The following is a 15,133-nucleotide window of genomic DNA, read 5'->3' on the forward strand; positions in this document are numbered from 1 at the left end:
CGGTCTGTCCGGGGCGGCCGCGCCACCTGGCCGGGCAGCGCTGCGGGACAGCGGCCGGGCTGCTGCCCGCCCGCTTACAGCGAGTTTTCCTCAGAAAATCAGTTAGTTTGGAAAAGACCTCTGCATTCATGGAGTTTAACCTGTGGCCGAACATCACCATGTCAACCAGACCATTAAGTGCCAGTCTTGCCTTAAACATCTTCAGGAATGGTGACTCCACCACGTCCCTGGGCAGCCCATTCCGATGTCTAATCGGAAGAAAATTCTGATGTCCGACCTAAACTTCCTCTGGCGCAGCTTAAGACTGTGACCTCTCGTCCTATCACTAGTTGCCTGAGAGAAGAGACCGCCCCCCACCTGGCTGCAGCCTCCGCTCAGGTAGAAGCACAGACACGGGCGTGTAGGTCAGGCAGGCACTGTCGGGACTTTCCTACACGTCTATCGAGAATGGCCGGGCCCTTGGCGCTGCCCTTCCCGCTTCCGCGGCCCAGGGAAGCCTCACACCCCGCACCGCTGCCCGCGGCTTTGCCCCGTCGGGCCCATTCAGCGGCGGCCGCTCTCCCTCCCTCGAGCGTGTGGGCCCCGGGCCCGCCCGGCGCCTTCGCCCCGCCCGCCGCCTGGTTGGCTGTGCCGGCACGGCCGCCGCGGGTTGGCTGGGCCGGGGGGGTGTGCGGGTAAGATGGCGGCCGTGACCGCGCTGAGGAGCAGCTGTCGAGCCGCGGGGCGCCTGGTAAGGGAGCGGGGATCCCGCTCCGTGCTCAGCCGGGGAGGGGAGCGACAGCGCGCAGCATCGTACCCCGGCGGCGGCGGCGGCGGCGACGGCGACGGCGACATCCCGAGCCCCTTTGCTGCCGTCCAGCGGGCAGCCCCCGAGCACCGCGCGGCTGCAAACGCGACACGCTCGTGGAACTGCCGCCTCCCTCGTGCCTGCGGGCGGGCAGCGCCTCAGCTCCGCTGCCCTGCCCTGCCCTGCCCTGCCCTGCCGCCTCAGCAATGCCTGCGGGTGGGCAGCGCCTCAGCTACCCTGCCCTCCCCTCCCCTGCCCTGCCTGGCCGTGCCGCGGCTCCCCCGCCCGCCTGCCCCCTGCCCTGCCCACCCGCCTCGCGGTGGCCGCGTCCCCCGGCAGGACCCGCCCGAGCCTCGCTGGCGCTCCGAACAGGCGTCTCAGCCCCAGGGACGTCCTCCCCGCTGCCCGTGTTTCCTGTGAGAGAAACGCGTTCCTTTCTGTAACAAGCCCGTGACATCCTTCTGCTCTGTTAATTTCTAAGTTGTCTGATCCATTGCTTTGCCTCTACTTTGCGCTGCCATCGCCGCTCCTCGGCCCACCGTCAGCTCCCTGTGCATTCCGCATCCGCACACGGACGGTGCGGATACAAGTACTGAGAAAGGGAATCGTATTTCTTTGAATCCCAGGAGCCTTGATACTTGAAAAGCAGTTGAGATACTTTACCATAAGAAGAGAATCTACTTGTTTGCCTTTTAGGACACTTATAACACTCTTTAACATCTGAAGATGTTCTGCTTTTTTCTGTCTTTTTGTATTGTAGTCTTCCTGCTGTTCTAAAAAGTGTTGGTTTCCAGTTATGTCACTGCTGTTTTGTGGAATGTCAGATAAAGAAATAACTTTTGTAAGATAAGTAGATACAAAATTAAGGTTCAGTTCTAGTTTCCATTATTATTTTTTTCTCAAAATAATATTTCATATTTTTAAATCATAATGGTGAGAATTTTTTAAGTGATACTTTTCTAATCTAGTTTTAGGCTATTTATAAATAATTTTACTAAGTAAGAGCATTGCAAATAGCGTTTTCTTTTTAGTTTCTTTCTAACCATCTACTCTTAAATCCAGAGGGAGAATCTGATAAGATGAAAATGCTCATCTTATCTATGTGCATGTTGAACTATAGATTTGGCTGTTTTACAGTGTATGTCTCGTGCAAGCACATTTTGAATCTTGCTGGATGCTCATTCTTTTGACCATCGGCTGTGAAACAGAGATAAAGGCCAAGAAATAATTTGGTTATTATAATATTAAAAGACTTTAATATTCTCAGTGCCTTTGTAAACACTCTGGCTAGCAAAAGGAAGAAGGAAAAAGTCATGGTGGTGGCTCGTGGGAGCTGTAAATTGTGAAGAAAAAAAGAGAGGAGCCTGAGGGCCCTTGTGTAAAGTGGTAGGGAAAGAGCAGTTACCTGGACACTGGGACATGTGCCAGGTATTTAGGTGAGGAATAACCTTGGAATAAAATAGGCTACCAAGGGACATTGCTCTGCTGCATAGACAACTATATACTTGGAGATACAGAATATGTACCTCCAACAAATCCAATATGAGTAAACATTCATTAAAATGACTCAATGTGTCAGCAAGTCAAAGGAGTTGAATAGGGGAGTATCCCTTAATGAAAAGTCATTGCCTTTGAGCAAAACTATCCAATTTGACTTTGAAATTTAGTGTTGCTCCATCAGGTAATTGGTTCCCTGCAGGCTACATAAAAATATTTTTTTTCTGAGGCCAGCAGTAGATTTTTAGGATCAATGGTAATTTAGAAAATCACAGTTGGCTTCTTTTTAAGGAAACAACCAAACCTGAACCTAATGGGCAAGGCAGTTCTCCCCCAAAGAGCAGCAGCTCCCATGTTGTCTTGGGTCAAACCACAGCTCTCAGTCAGCCAGGCTGGTGTCTCCTCAAGATCAGCAAGGGCCAGGGTAACTCTGCACATTGAAGACTTGCATAGCAAAGGTGTTATTTTGCTGTGGCATTATTGCCTTTAAATTGCCATATAGTGTAATAGTGCAGGCATAAATATAACTGATCGTACTGGGCTTGTAGAGTTTTTATTGCTAAATTTTTTGAGATATCAAGATATGTAGATAAGCATGCTATGGATATTAGAGCTAATTATGTCTTTTGTATTTGCCTAATATAGGCTTTTTTATTGCCTAATTTGGCATTACACAGAAAAAGTACTGTGGTGATTAAATACTGAAATTAATAAGCACAGACTCTTCATTTAATGGATTTTAATCTTTTCCTTGTTAGGAAGGAACATACTGTTTTGTGAAGAGACTGTGTGGTGTATTCTTACTGTAACATACTGGCACACCAACTTTGTAGTGGAGAATGTGTAAAACTGCAAACCAAAAAGGTTCTGTTTTTTAAAAATGCAGGACTTCTGAATTATTCCTACCAATATAATATGAAACATCATGGTATCTTTTCTGTAACAAAACCAGTCTCTTTTTTTGGCAGTGTCATTACTAATTCACTACCTGCATTGGTTACCAAATATTAAAAACACATGGAAACCAGTGTGAAACTTCACATTTAGAAATAGTTCAGAGATTGGTTGTGCTCCTTGTGATCATCCTCAAAGGTAAATATTGAATGCTTTTCATTTAGGGTTATATAAAGAGAAAAGAATTTTATTGTAAGTTTGTGACAAAAAGGCCTAGTTGAACACCTTTTTTTATGTAACCAGATAACCTTCAATTGGTAAGAAAACCAGAATTAAAATTATAAGAAAATAGGCTTGTGAAGATGTACATTATACACCACTTTAATAATTTAATGAGAATTTTAAATGTGTTCATAAAATATGATTTTCCATAGCTTAAAATGACCATGTTACTTGATTGTTGAATAGGGAAAGTTGTTTGGAGGACTAATGATAAGTATTTCCTGTCTGCTTGTTATAGGAGTTGGAAAAACACCTGTTCTACCTTAGTAGATACAATGTTAATAACAAGTAGCTGAAAAGTAACTCCTATAATATAACTTTATTGTATCCATTATGATAGATTGCACTGTATAAATATTCCTTAAAGAAAGCTTGCAATGCTAGATGAAATAATACAGAAAATGCATACATTGTCAGTTCAGAATTGTATGGCCTCATGAATATTCTACTTTTTAAAAAGTGTAAGGTGGTATCAAATAGTGGAACAGTTTGGGGTGTGGGGAGGGCAATCAAGAAGTTTCATGTAATTACTGACAGGATTTTTCAAAAAAGAAGTTAAAATGAACTTTCCCATGCAGGTGTGCTGTTTTCTGGCTCTTCTAAGAAGATAATTTCTAAATTTTACAGTTTTGAGCTACTTGAGGTACATTGTAGCACCTGATTTTTTTTTGTATCTCTACACTGATTAGAGATAGTAACTACAGAGAAATTGTTACTTTTATAAATTTTACAGCAGTCTAAGACAACATAATACCAGAATTACATTAAATTTAAGAAATCTTACTAAATAAGAAGATGTCTAGACTAACTTATGCTTAGATTAATAAAACACCTGTTTATGTCAATGCAAGCACTACTGACTGTTTTTGACCACAATTGTGACTGATCACATGATGCTTTAAAGCATAAAGGTTTGTCTGAAGAACCTTTCAGAAAATTCCATAACTATTTTAAGTTGGTTTCTGGATAAATATAATTGTAACTGTGAAGGAAAACTATCTCAAGCCCAGTTCTTAAAAAGTGTCTTTAACGTTGTATGAAGTATTTATTTGAAGATGATTGCCTCCTATATATTACCAGAAATGAAAGGGCAACTTTCTGTGCCCTCTGGTGTGAATTCCTTTCCAATTAGTACTTCTGATCAACCTTTGATTGCAATAAGAACTGGTGAAGAAAAATGTGCTGGTTTTCCCTGCAGTCTGGGAGCCCCTTCCAGCAGTTGTTCTGGATAAGAATATTTGAGATGGCTGATGTAGTTGATTCTATGTGTGCTTTTTGTGTGCATGTCCTGATTAAGCTAATTCCCTGGAGGAACAATAGCAAGTGTGAATCTCTTACCAGATCTTGTAATGATTTTTGTTACTTGGTTATTTCATTGTGGCTTTGATCTACCCCTGTGTTGTGTTAGTGAAAGAAGTTAAAGACCTGGCAAAGCTTATGTGAATGTAATGGTTATTGTGCATTCAAATACGTATTCAGAGTGTTTCCGTAAGAACTTCTCTTATATAGACTAGAATTAAACTATTTCAGTATTACTATTGCATCAGGAATATTAAATGAACTCTGCATTCCTCAGTCCATTGTATTAACAGTTGAGACTTTTCTCCCCCAGGTTTGCATTCATCGCGTTAGATCGTGCAGCAGCATTCGCTTTATAAAATCAAAATATGTGTGCGTGCTTGACAAATCTGCCCTCAAGTTTAGTCATCAACAGCGATTATTCAGAACATCTGCTGGTAATATTTTTCATAATAAAATAATTTATTTTATTTTACTATTTTATGAGTGTTATGTTAGCAGTTTGTATATGGCTGGTATATAAACCTTCTGATGCATTCACATTTTTCTGTCTGATATCCTGTATTTAATATTAAACTTGCTGTATTTTCTTATTGTCTGTTTTAAGTTTCGTGTGGCCAAATTGTCCAGTTTAAGCTTTCTGACATTGGAGAAGGGATTACAGAGGTGACTGTAAAAGAATGGTAAGCTCTGCTTCTTAGAAATATACTCAGAAATTAAGAGGTAGCTGTATTATCAATTACTTACCTGAGAATGTTTTCTGGGTTACTAGTGAAATTTTTCAAGTTTCATTTGCCACATGTTAAAACCTTGTACACACTGAGCTTTGCATTTTGTTAATTTGCAGTCTGGTTTACTCGTGAGTGGAAAAGGTAGAAGGAATGAGATGTCCTAACTGTGCTTGTATATAGGCTTTCTTTCAGTAATTAACTTGCTAGTGTTCAGGATGTCTGTCTTTTACTATGCTTACTTAGGCTGAGCTTTAGAAACAAATTACTGGTCCAGATAAACCACATAATTTTATCCTATACCCCTTCTCTATTGATTTTAGTAAAAGATTTTAACTTTTAAATTGTTTCTAAAAAGCCAGTGATGAATGACTTAAACACAATCAGTATACAGTGAAAAAAGGCAGTGCTGAAATGCCTTGCTCTTTGTACAAATACCTCTCTTTGTGTAGAAGATCATATACTGATCCTGACAATTAGAAAGTAAGAACATCCTTAGGTTCAGACTAAGCTGGGCTCATTCTTATTTTTTAGATGATTTATGATCTGACAAGAAAACTCTGATTTACTTCAGTAAATGTAATATATGTTTGACAATATTCTAAATCGTTGTGTCATTTCACACAGCGAAGGGTTCTGCAGCAGCCAGGCAAAACATGGAGCAAATGTATCCATTGTGTGGAATTTGGCTTCTTATCTGGAATGTGTTTTCATGTTCTGAGGATGTACATAACTGAACTTAATAAGGGAATGCCTAGCACAGATTTTGACACTAGCCTGTGTCTTTTCTCTTAGGTATGTAAAAGAAGGTGACAGTGTGTCTCAGTTTGACAGCATCTGTGAAGTCCAAAGTGATAAAGCTTCTGTTACAATTACCAGTCGTTATGATGGTGTCATTAGAAAGCTCCATTACAGTATAGATGATACTGCTTTTGTTGGAAAACCATTAGTAGACATTGAAATTGATGCTTCAAAAGGTATTGTAAGACATTTTTTTCTCTTGCATGTTTTGTTTGTTGTCATAAAAACATCAGTGACAGAGAAGTTTACCTTTTCCTCCTGAAAATCTTAACGATTAATATTTTTTCCCTTTATAAGGTCATGAAAATTGAGTAGAGAAAGTTTGTGATATTTTATTAGAATTTAAAATCTCATAAGCCAGACATATCCTATTGAATATTTAGCAGGCTGTGCTCCCATCCACAATAACTCAAATATTAAAAACTTCAGGTATCACAGAATGGTTGAGGTTGGAATTTAACAAGTGCTTATAATGTAGTAAAGTCAAATGTTTTTCTTTTTGTTTGCAGGTGTTGCCGCAGAAGAAGATGTTGTTGAAACCCCTCCCATGTCTCATGACGAGCACACTCACCAAGAGATCAAAGGTCACAAAACATTGGCCACCCCTGCAGTCCGACGCCTGGCCATGGAGAACAATGTAGGTTTGCTGAATAAGGGCTCATTGCATTTTATCCAGCTTTATATGGCATTTTGACTGACTACAAGAACACGGATCTAGAGGAAAGACTTGGTTTCAAATGAATTTTGAATGTGTGAAAACTGTTGTAAAATGAAGCGAATGGTACTTCCTGATGATTATGGTGGATAGAAAATGAATTACTGGGCTTCAAATGCAGCTTGGATGCTTAGGCTGAAGATTGAAAAATCCTGGGACAGAAGAAGGAGGAAGGAAAAATAAAATCTCAGTTTTAGCTACCTTGTTCCATTTTCCAGATTTGTAATAGAGCAGAGGATATCCTAGGTGATTTTTTTTATGTGTTTCTAATGCCTTCTTTTTTTTTCCTTATGGATCTGTGACTATTCCATTAGTTTTGAAAGTTTGTGATGCACTTGCAGGAGAAAAATCAAACAATAAGTAGAGAAAATTAAGTGACAAATAGCTTTCCTCAACTTCATATTTCGCTATTGATCCTGTGAAATCATTAAAGTAAGTAGTATTCATAGTTCCTCCTTAAAATATTCAACTAAACAGCATGAGTTTTGGATGATTTGTGCCATTAGGTTAAGGACCTGGTAAATTATAGAACAGGAGAGAAAACTGTAGGTATGTTGGATTGGTAATGGGAATAATTTTTAACAATAGCTCACAATATAAGATATTTTTATGTTGCTGTAAAAATAAAATGTCACAGCTTGCTATGTACTTTTCAGATTAAATTGAGTGAAGTTGTTGGAACAGGGAAAGATAACAGAATCCTTAAAGAAGACATACTCAATTACTTGGCCAAACAAACTGGAGCTATTTTACCTCCATCACCGAAGGCTGAAATTATCCCACCTTTGCCAAAATCACAAACTGTGCCAGCTGCTCCAAAGGACAAAGCACGCAAAATCCCACTACCTGTTTCCAGGCCCATTGTGTTTTCAGGAAAAGATAAAACTGAACCTGTAACAGGTAAATCATGAAATACACAAAATCTTGAGATCATGGTCACAGTAGACTGCCAGCAACTGTTGCTCTGTGAAAAGCTGGTTCCTTTTGATGGGAGTGTGTTTCATGTTATTGCCATGCCAGTGAGCATGGAGGAAAACATGCTCTGTAAAAAGTGTCTCTGAAATAATTTTATAAAATACTTTTTCATGTTTTAGTTGGATGGAGTTGGGCTGCAAAGTGAACTTGCTCACTTTTCAAATATATGCTCAAAAAGATAGGAATTCTGAAACAAGGAGTTGTCACAGCAGGAATCATTATGCAATTAGTGGCAAAGTGCAATGGATTTAAGGGTCTGTCAGGGCTTAATAATAGTGTACACTTGTTCTGGAGAAGAGTGCCACAAAAGACACTAAGGTAAGAAAAAGCACATTAAAAGGGGAAGATAGAAGTTTTTTGCTTGCCTTTCAAGCAATGTTTATTTGGAGAGGCTGGAAAGAGTAATTCAGATTATCATGTTATGATTTCAAATGCCTACGCACATAGGAGAGAGACATAGTAATGTGATCTGAGGTGTTACAGTTGTAAAAATTGAGTTGCATGTACTGAGTAACTGTTGTGTGTACTGAATAAGTGCTGTTCACCGTGTCCTTTTTTTGTTGTGGTTTGGCTTTGGTTTGGTTTAGTTTTTGTAAATTGTGTCATTTATTTAATGAAATCAAATAATTAAATTTCACCATAACTTCACAAATGCTCATTTTGTTCCTTTAAGAAGTCAGTAAATATTTTCCAGGTTTTCAGAAGGCAATGGTGAAGACTATGAGTGCAGCCCTGAAGATACCTCACTTTGGTTACTGTGATGAAATTGATTTGACTCAGCTGGTGCAGTTGCGAGAAGAGCTGAAACCTCTGGCTGAGATCCGAGGAGTTAAGCTTTCCTTTATGCCTTTCTTCATAAAGGTGAGACAGGCAGCAGAGCACTGTATGGAATACTTACACAACTTTTGCCAAAATATTTTCAAAGATTGTTGTAAGTTTGGAGGACCTCTCTATCATCTAAATTACAACAGATCACAAGAAAAGTCTCAACTTTTCTTGTTTATTGAACCCCTTATCAATTTGCAGTTGGAATTGCACTGAGTTATATAATATGATTGAAATATTTGAAATATTAATGGGGAAGGATAAAGCAACTTAAGTGTCATTCAGTATTGGGGTAAACATTATTAGGCATTGGATTTGCACAAAACAAATTTTAGAAACTGTCACTGTTTTTTTGAACTCCTTTAAAATGAACCTCACACAGAATGCATCCTTGTTGTTGCTATTAGTTATATTACAGTATTTGTATTGAATAATTTGAGTTGAATAATGAATGCCTTAGGTGAGTCAGTATGTCTCTTCTATTGTTCAGAACACCAGGCACTTGCACTCATTTAGGTGCTGTGGTTCCAACTGTTGGCATCACTGAGGGCTCAGGCACTGCCTGAGTTGTGCATTGAATGCAGAGCTTGGTCCAAACCTCTGGTAACGCTTTGCGGTCAGAGTGCTTTGTAAGCCTCATCCTGCTCCCTGTCTCCAGGGGCAATTCATGTTACTTCCTTGAAAAACTGTCATCTAAGGTGAGAACTGAGAGTGACATTGCAGCTGAATCTCATAACTCTTGGGATATTTGATTTGAATTGTGAAACGGAAATGACAAATGCAGATTCAACGTCAGTTATACTGGGGAAAGGGATTATTGCTTTTTATATGTCTGTCTGATGTATATTTGGCTTTTGTAAGTTGTTCCATTTTTTTGCTGTCCTAATAATGACAAAGCATCAACAGACATGTTAAGGAGAGTTTGAGCCAAATTTGATTGGACTGAAGAAATCCATATTGTTATTAATCTAAATTGTCTCCTCCCATTACTTCCTTTTCATGGAGTTTTCTCTGGTTATAAAATATAAAAATCTATCCTTTTTTTTTATATCTGTTTAACAGGCAGCCTCTCTGGGGTTATTGCAGTATCCCATTCTTAATGCTTCTTTGGATGAAAACTGTCAAAATGTCACATATAAGGTTTGTAAACTACTGATAAAAGATGTGAATAGCAAACATAAAGTAATATCTAAAAAGGGCTTTTCAGAATGTCTGAGTTAAGTTTAAGAACCAAAACTGGGGTGTTGTGCTGGAAAATAATTTGTATCCAGATTCTAAGATCTGAATTTGATTTATTATTGGACTTATCAGTAGTTTGTTAAATAAGGGTCACTTTATTATTCAGACTTGCCTCAAAAATGCGTATTAATATAGTGATTTCCTATTTTTTACCTTAATATGTGGCAAGCATTTAAAATGAGAATATTTAAAATCTAATACCATAATTTTTTAATAATGGCACAGTAATTATCTTGTTCCAACACTCATCCCTTATGTATTAAAATTATATTTTAAATTCAGTTTTGATAAAAATTATTTTCTTACGAGCTGCTGGATTGGTACTCCTGGGAAGCGACTGTCTATCTTCTTCACTGATATGCAGGTGCTCTTAGCAGTACAAACTCCTTTTGAGCTGTTGTATCAAAATCTCTCAGAATTCTCATATTCCTTCTAGCAAATAAAAGGCAACTCAATTTCCTTTTTTTTTTAATTTTAGTGTTGTCTTTAAAATCTGGTACTTACATTTTGTTAGACTTAAAATCATTCTAAAGTTCAATGTTTTCAGTGTGAAATTAATTCCTGGATTTTATATTCCCTGGGTGTGAAATTGCCAACAATTTGCAGGTGTGGAAGGCTAATATTTAAAAATGTACCTCCTTTTTTTCCCTCAAAGTTGTATAGAGGAGTTGCTTACTACAGACAGCATTTTCTGGGTTAAAAAGATAAATAAGGAAGATGCAATTGAAGTGCCTTTTTATGTACAATACATTTTACACTGACAGTTTCTATTAATGTCCTGTTAATGAAACCTGTTGCAGGCCTCACACAACATTGGAGTTGCAATGGACACAGGGCAAGGTTTGATTGTCCCAAACGTGAAGAATGTCCAAGTGTGTAGCGTGTTTGAAATTGCGTCTGAACTGAATCGCCTGCGGTCCTTGGGCTCTGCAGGCCAGCTGGGAACAAGTGACCTCACTGGGGGAACATTCACCCTTTCAAACATCGGCACAGTAAGTACAGGGAGCACAGGAATTACATCTGAAAACTGCTGCTGAAATGACAACTTTGCTGAAGTTTAATGTACAATGAACAAAACCTGTAGCAATTAATTCAAGAGGCAATCTGCTCTAAAAAACCCTCATACTATTTGTTAAATAATATCCCCAGCTTTTTCTTTTCTAGATTGGTGGCACTTATGCCAAACCAGTGATACTACCTCCTGAAGTAGCTATTGGAGCACTTGGAAAAATACAGGTATATTAACTTTGTCTCAGTGATATGAGTGTTTAACTCTAGGTCATGTGTAATGCAAATGAAATGTAGAGTCTGATTTTGTGTTGTTTTTCTTATATAAACATTTCTTCTTTATATTAGAGAAACTGCACAGCTTGTGATTGCAAAGTTTTATGGTGTTTTTAGATGACTGTGGAGGCACCAAATGTTAGAAGTCTCTTACACCAAGGGTTCAGATTTGTTTTCTAGAATCCTGTTATATTTCACTCACATATATGTTTAGCCTTCTAGTTATAGGAAAAAACATATATATATTTTTACAAGTTTTGCAACATGGCAGTAGCATTTTTGCTGTCATCAAGGAGAAAACTTGAGAAATACTCTGATAATGAAGTTTAATTTCATGAACCAGATAGCTGAATCCATACAGAAATTGTATGGTAAAGGAAGTTTTATGTTTTCTGAATTCCAGGCATTAATTTTTTCATATAGACATTTGAGATCAATGCTGGAAATTAAATCAGTATTAACTCAAATCACTTCTATGTTCTTCCTACTTTGTTTAAGGGATGCTTTGAGGAAACAGTCACTTTGAGAACTAACAGTGTGGTAAACTATTCAGGAAGAAACTTTTGAGTCAAGAAAGCTTTTCAATACTTCAGTATTTCCATGACGGTGGAAACAGGATATGACTGTTTATTGCATTGACTTGCAATATATTCTAATCTGCAGCACAAACAATAATGGGAAGGTCTTGGTGTGTCTAATTAGCAAAATGTTTAAATTTAGGTCACCAAATCAACAACAGAAAATACAGCTTTGCTAATGGAAGTACTTAATATTTCTATTTTTTTCCTTATTCTGATTTGTAGGTTCTTCCACGATTTAATGGGAAAGGTGAAGTATTTCAAGCACAAATAATGAATGTGAGTTGGTCAGCTGATCATCGCATCATTGATGGAGCCACCATGGCCCGCTTTTCCAACCTCTGGAAATCTTACTTGGAGAACCCTGCTTCCATGCTGCTGGACCTTAAATAAAGGAAACCATGGCTAGAACATGCCTGTAAACTTTTTGGATTAGACCGAATAGTTATGAAAGCTGTCTCTGCTAATGTGCCCTTTGCTACGTGCATTATATAATAATGTTATGTGGTTACAAGTTCTCAACAGCTGATATTAGTCTATCAATTAGTTGTTACTTCTTTTAATTACTAGTGCTGCAACTTCTTCTACAGCAGAGTATCAAACTGAATAGGTCACAGCCTCTCAATATGGTGGTGGAATGTCTTTATTGTGCCTTTTACAATAAGAATAATTTTCAGGCTGGTGTGACTGTGTGACACTGCTCTACGCCTGCACTATTTATAATCTGATTAACCTGTTTTGAAGGGGAATACTCATAGTTCTTCCACATTGGACACATAAATTTATTTTAACAAATAGTATCCAAATTCCCAAAAAGAGTTATGCAAAAATCATAAATAAAATACTTTTAATGCTTCTGCTGTAAGATGTCCAGAGGGCTTTTTGTTATTTAACTGAGCAAACCTCATCAGTCTTTTGCTAGTCCACTTTTTCCTGGCCATTACTTACACAGGTACTCTTTATCAAACTATAAATAAAGAGGCCATATTTATTGAAAAACTTACTGATAACACTTATTCAGAACTATCAGGGCCTTAATACTCTTTAGACTATCCTGTATTTTTATAGGCTGGAAGTAGTTTCAGTCCTTAATGCTTTCCAGTTATTTTTCTTTAGCAAGAAAGCAAGAAAGAAAAAAACAAAAGAAAAAAGAAGGATCTTGTTTTGTTATTCTGACATTAGGTAAGCCTGACAGTGAGCTGAATGTGTTCCAAAGGCTAGCATTGTGTTATTGACCTTCAAGTACTAGAATTTAACAGATTAATCAGTTCCAGTAAAGAGTGGCCATTAAAAAATACTGTGTAAGATAAGGACCTCCTGAACTCAGATACAAGGCACATAATGAATAGGTTCAAGTTGACGCCTTCAGAACAGAAAATATTTCTATGGCTTTAAGGTAAACTAAAGAGATTGTGAGGATTGCACTGGTGATTTAATGGGAGATAGGAAGAAAACTATTGGCTATAAATACCTTTTAGAAATATAAGTTGCAAACAGACACAAGAAAAGACGGTTACATGGCCTTAAAATGAATTTGTGACACACAAAATGGACATTTTCTCCCTTCTTTAGATGTATCAAAACCAGAAGCATTCTCCAAAATTGTAGACCAAAGTTGTCTATTGCATTTAGCTGTGAAGATGTGAGACAGGCTACCAGAGGCAGAATCCCTGCTATCCTTGATGCTGAGACTGACAAAAGCTGATAATGTAGAAGGGGGAGCATGGAGCATCGATGTAAGGTGCTATTTATATTTCTATTGTGGTATAAGGGTCTTTTGTATAAAGGTCATTTCTTGCAAGGTTTGACTAATATATCATGCTTATCACCTAATTCATTTTTATCAGATTTATTTATTCCTAATAAAAAAATAAAGCCACAAAGAATTGTAATATTGTTTTTATTTTTGAATTTTATTCAGGCAATCCTGTACAGGTGACTCAAATTATTTCTGTTATCTTGAACATACAGTACTCAAGGCTACCAAATGAGCACAAGTTAATGGCTGCTTTCCTACAAGTATGCTGTGGTAAGGGCTTAGTCTGAATAGTGTATTTTTTAATCTGATGACCACTGAGAAAATAAATTGAGGAAACGTGGGTGTTTGAAAGAAAGCAATAAAGTGATTTTGAAATATTTGAGATAGAATAATTTTACTTGCACAAGGAGCCTGAAATTTGTCTCTCAAAACTTACAAAACCAAGAAGGTTGGTTTTGATTTTTTTTCCTCTAATTATCCGTCTCCTTTAGGGACAAGAAAGTCAAATTAGGTTTTTAGTTACAACTGGTTTAGATCAAGAGATCAAATCTATACCAAAACTGAAAAAAGGAATACCTATAACAGAATATTTTGGATCATTTTTGCTTTTGCCTAATTTTTTTTTCAAAAACTTATAGAAGATTGAAAGAATTGAAAGCTAAAGTATTTAGTGTCTTTTTAAATAGGTATTGATGTTCAGGAATTTAGTTGGTTGTGGACTGGAGAGGGTGGGTTTGGGTTTTTTTATTATAAAGTTCCACGTGGTAGGTTTATAACCAAATTAACGATATTTTAAAAATTTCATCTTCACATTTAATACTACAGTATTAGATGTGTTATCCAGTTTTATGGCTTCTGCCTCAAATAATGACCTGTGATTATTGTTGTCCCTCTCTTTCCATTTGATTAAAGAAAAAGATTCAGACAGAGTTGTTCTCCTTTTATCTTTTCCAAGGGCTATTTGAAGAAATAGAATGTTAAAAATGTTTCCTGATTGGAGGCATGAGAAGGGGCAAGTAACAACCCCTCTGCCCATATTGATAAACATTTCTTTTCTGTTTGGGCTTTGATAATTTGCAGTAAAATTCTTCAAAACCAGTATTTTTCAGTATGGGCAAAAGTAATGAGTAAAATGCTTAAAGATGTAATACTTTTTCTAGTCTATTCATTCAATATTGTTGTTCATTAGCACTTTGACGCTCAGTTATCTTGCAGAGAAACATAACTAGAGTAAGCAAGTAGTTGTCATTTTTAATTCAAAACTAGCCTTTTTTATCTTTGTCATTTTTAATTCAAAACTAGCTCGTTGTGGAGCATAACAAGTACTGCTTTGTTCCTTTTCTTCACAATTTGTAACTTTCATTAATGGGAGTCCAGGAGTTTAGGGGAGCCCCGTCATGCTCAACAAACTGGGAAGACTTTACAGGGGTAAATGCCTGGGGTGAGTTGCAGAAGTGCCTCATGTGATGC

The 15,133-nt window shown here is 37.8% G+C and overlaps 1 protein-coding gene across 1 annotated transcript; it reads left to right on the forward strand.

Annotated features, from left to right (window-relative positions):
* Positions 1–627: 627 nt before the first annotated feature.
* DBT (dihydrolipoamide branched chain transacylase E2) lies at positions 628–13,786 on the forward strand. The gene is made up of 11 exons (XM_071565873.1): positions 628–730; positions 5,073–5,196; positions 5,367–5,442; positions 6,283–6,464; positions 6,798–6,925; positions 7,660–7,903; positions 8,673–8,839; positions 9,866–9,943; positions 10,843–11,034; positions 11,207–11,278; positions 12,130–13,786. The coding sequence occupies exons 1-11, from the start codon at positions 680–682 to the stop codon at positions 12,295–12,297; spliced, it is 1,482 nt and encodes a 493-aa protein (XP_071421974.1). The 5' UTR covers positions 628–679; the 3' UTR covers positions 12,298–13,786.
* Positions 13,787–15,133: the final 1,347 nt, after the last annotated feature.

This window comes from Pithys albifrons, chromosome 10, assembly GCF_047495875.1.
Source record: "Pithys albifrons albifrons isolate INPA30051 chromosome 10, PitAlb_v1, whole genome shotgun sequence".
In the NCBI taxonomy this organism is placed as follows: Eukaryota; Metazoa; Chordata; class Aves; order Passeriformes; family Thamnophilidae; genus Pithys; species Pithys albifrons.

Bases quoted from the DNA above. Each gene is read 5' to 3' on its own strand.
- DBT (XM_071565873.1), top strand. From the start codon at position 680: ATGGCGGCCGTGACCGCGCTGAGGAGCAGCTGTCGAGCCGCGGGGCGC. The intron at 8,840-9,865 runs GTGAGACAGGCA...TCTGTTTAACAG, and splicing joins TTATGCCTTTCTTCATAAAG to GCAGCCTCTCTGGGGTTATT. The intron at 9,944-10,842 runs GTTTGTAAACTA...AACCTGTTGCAG, and splicing joins GTCAAAATGTCACATATAAG to GCCTCACACAACATTGGAGT.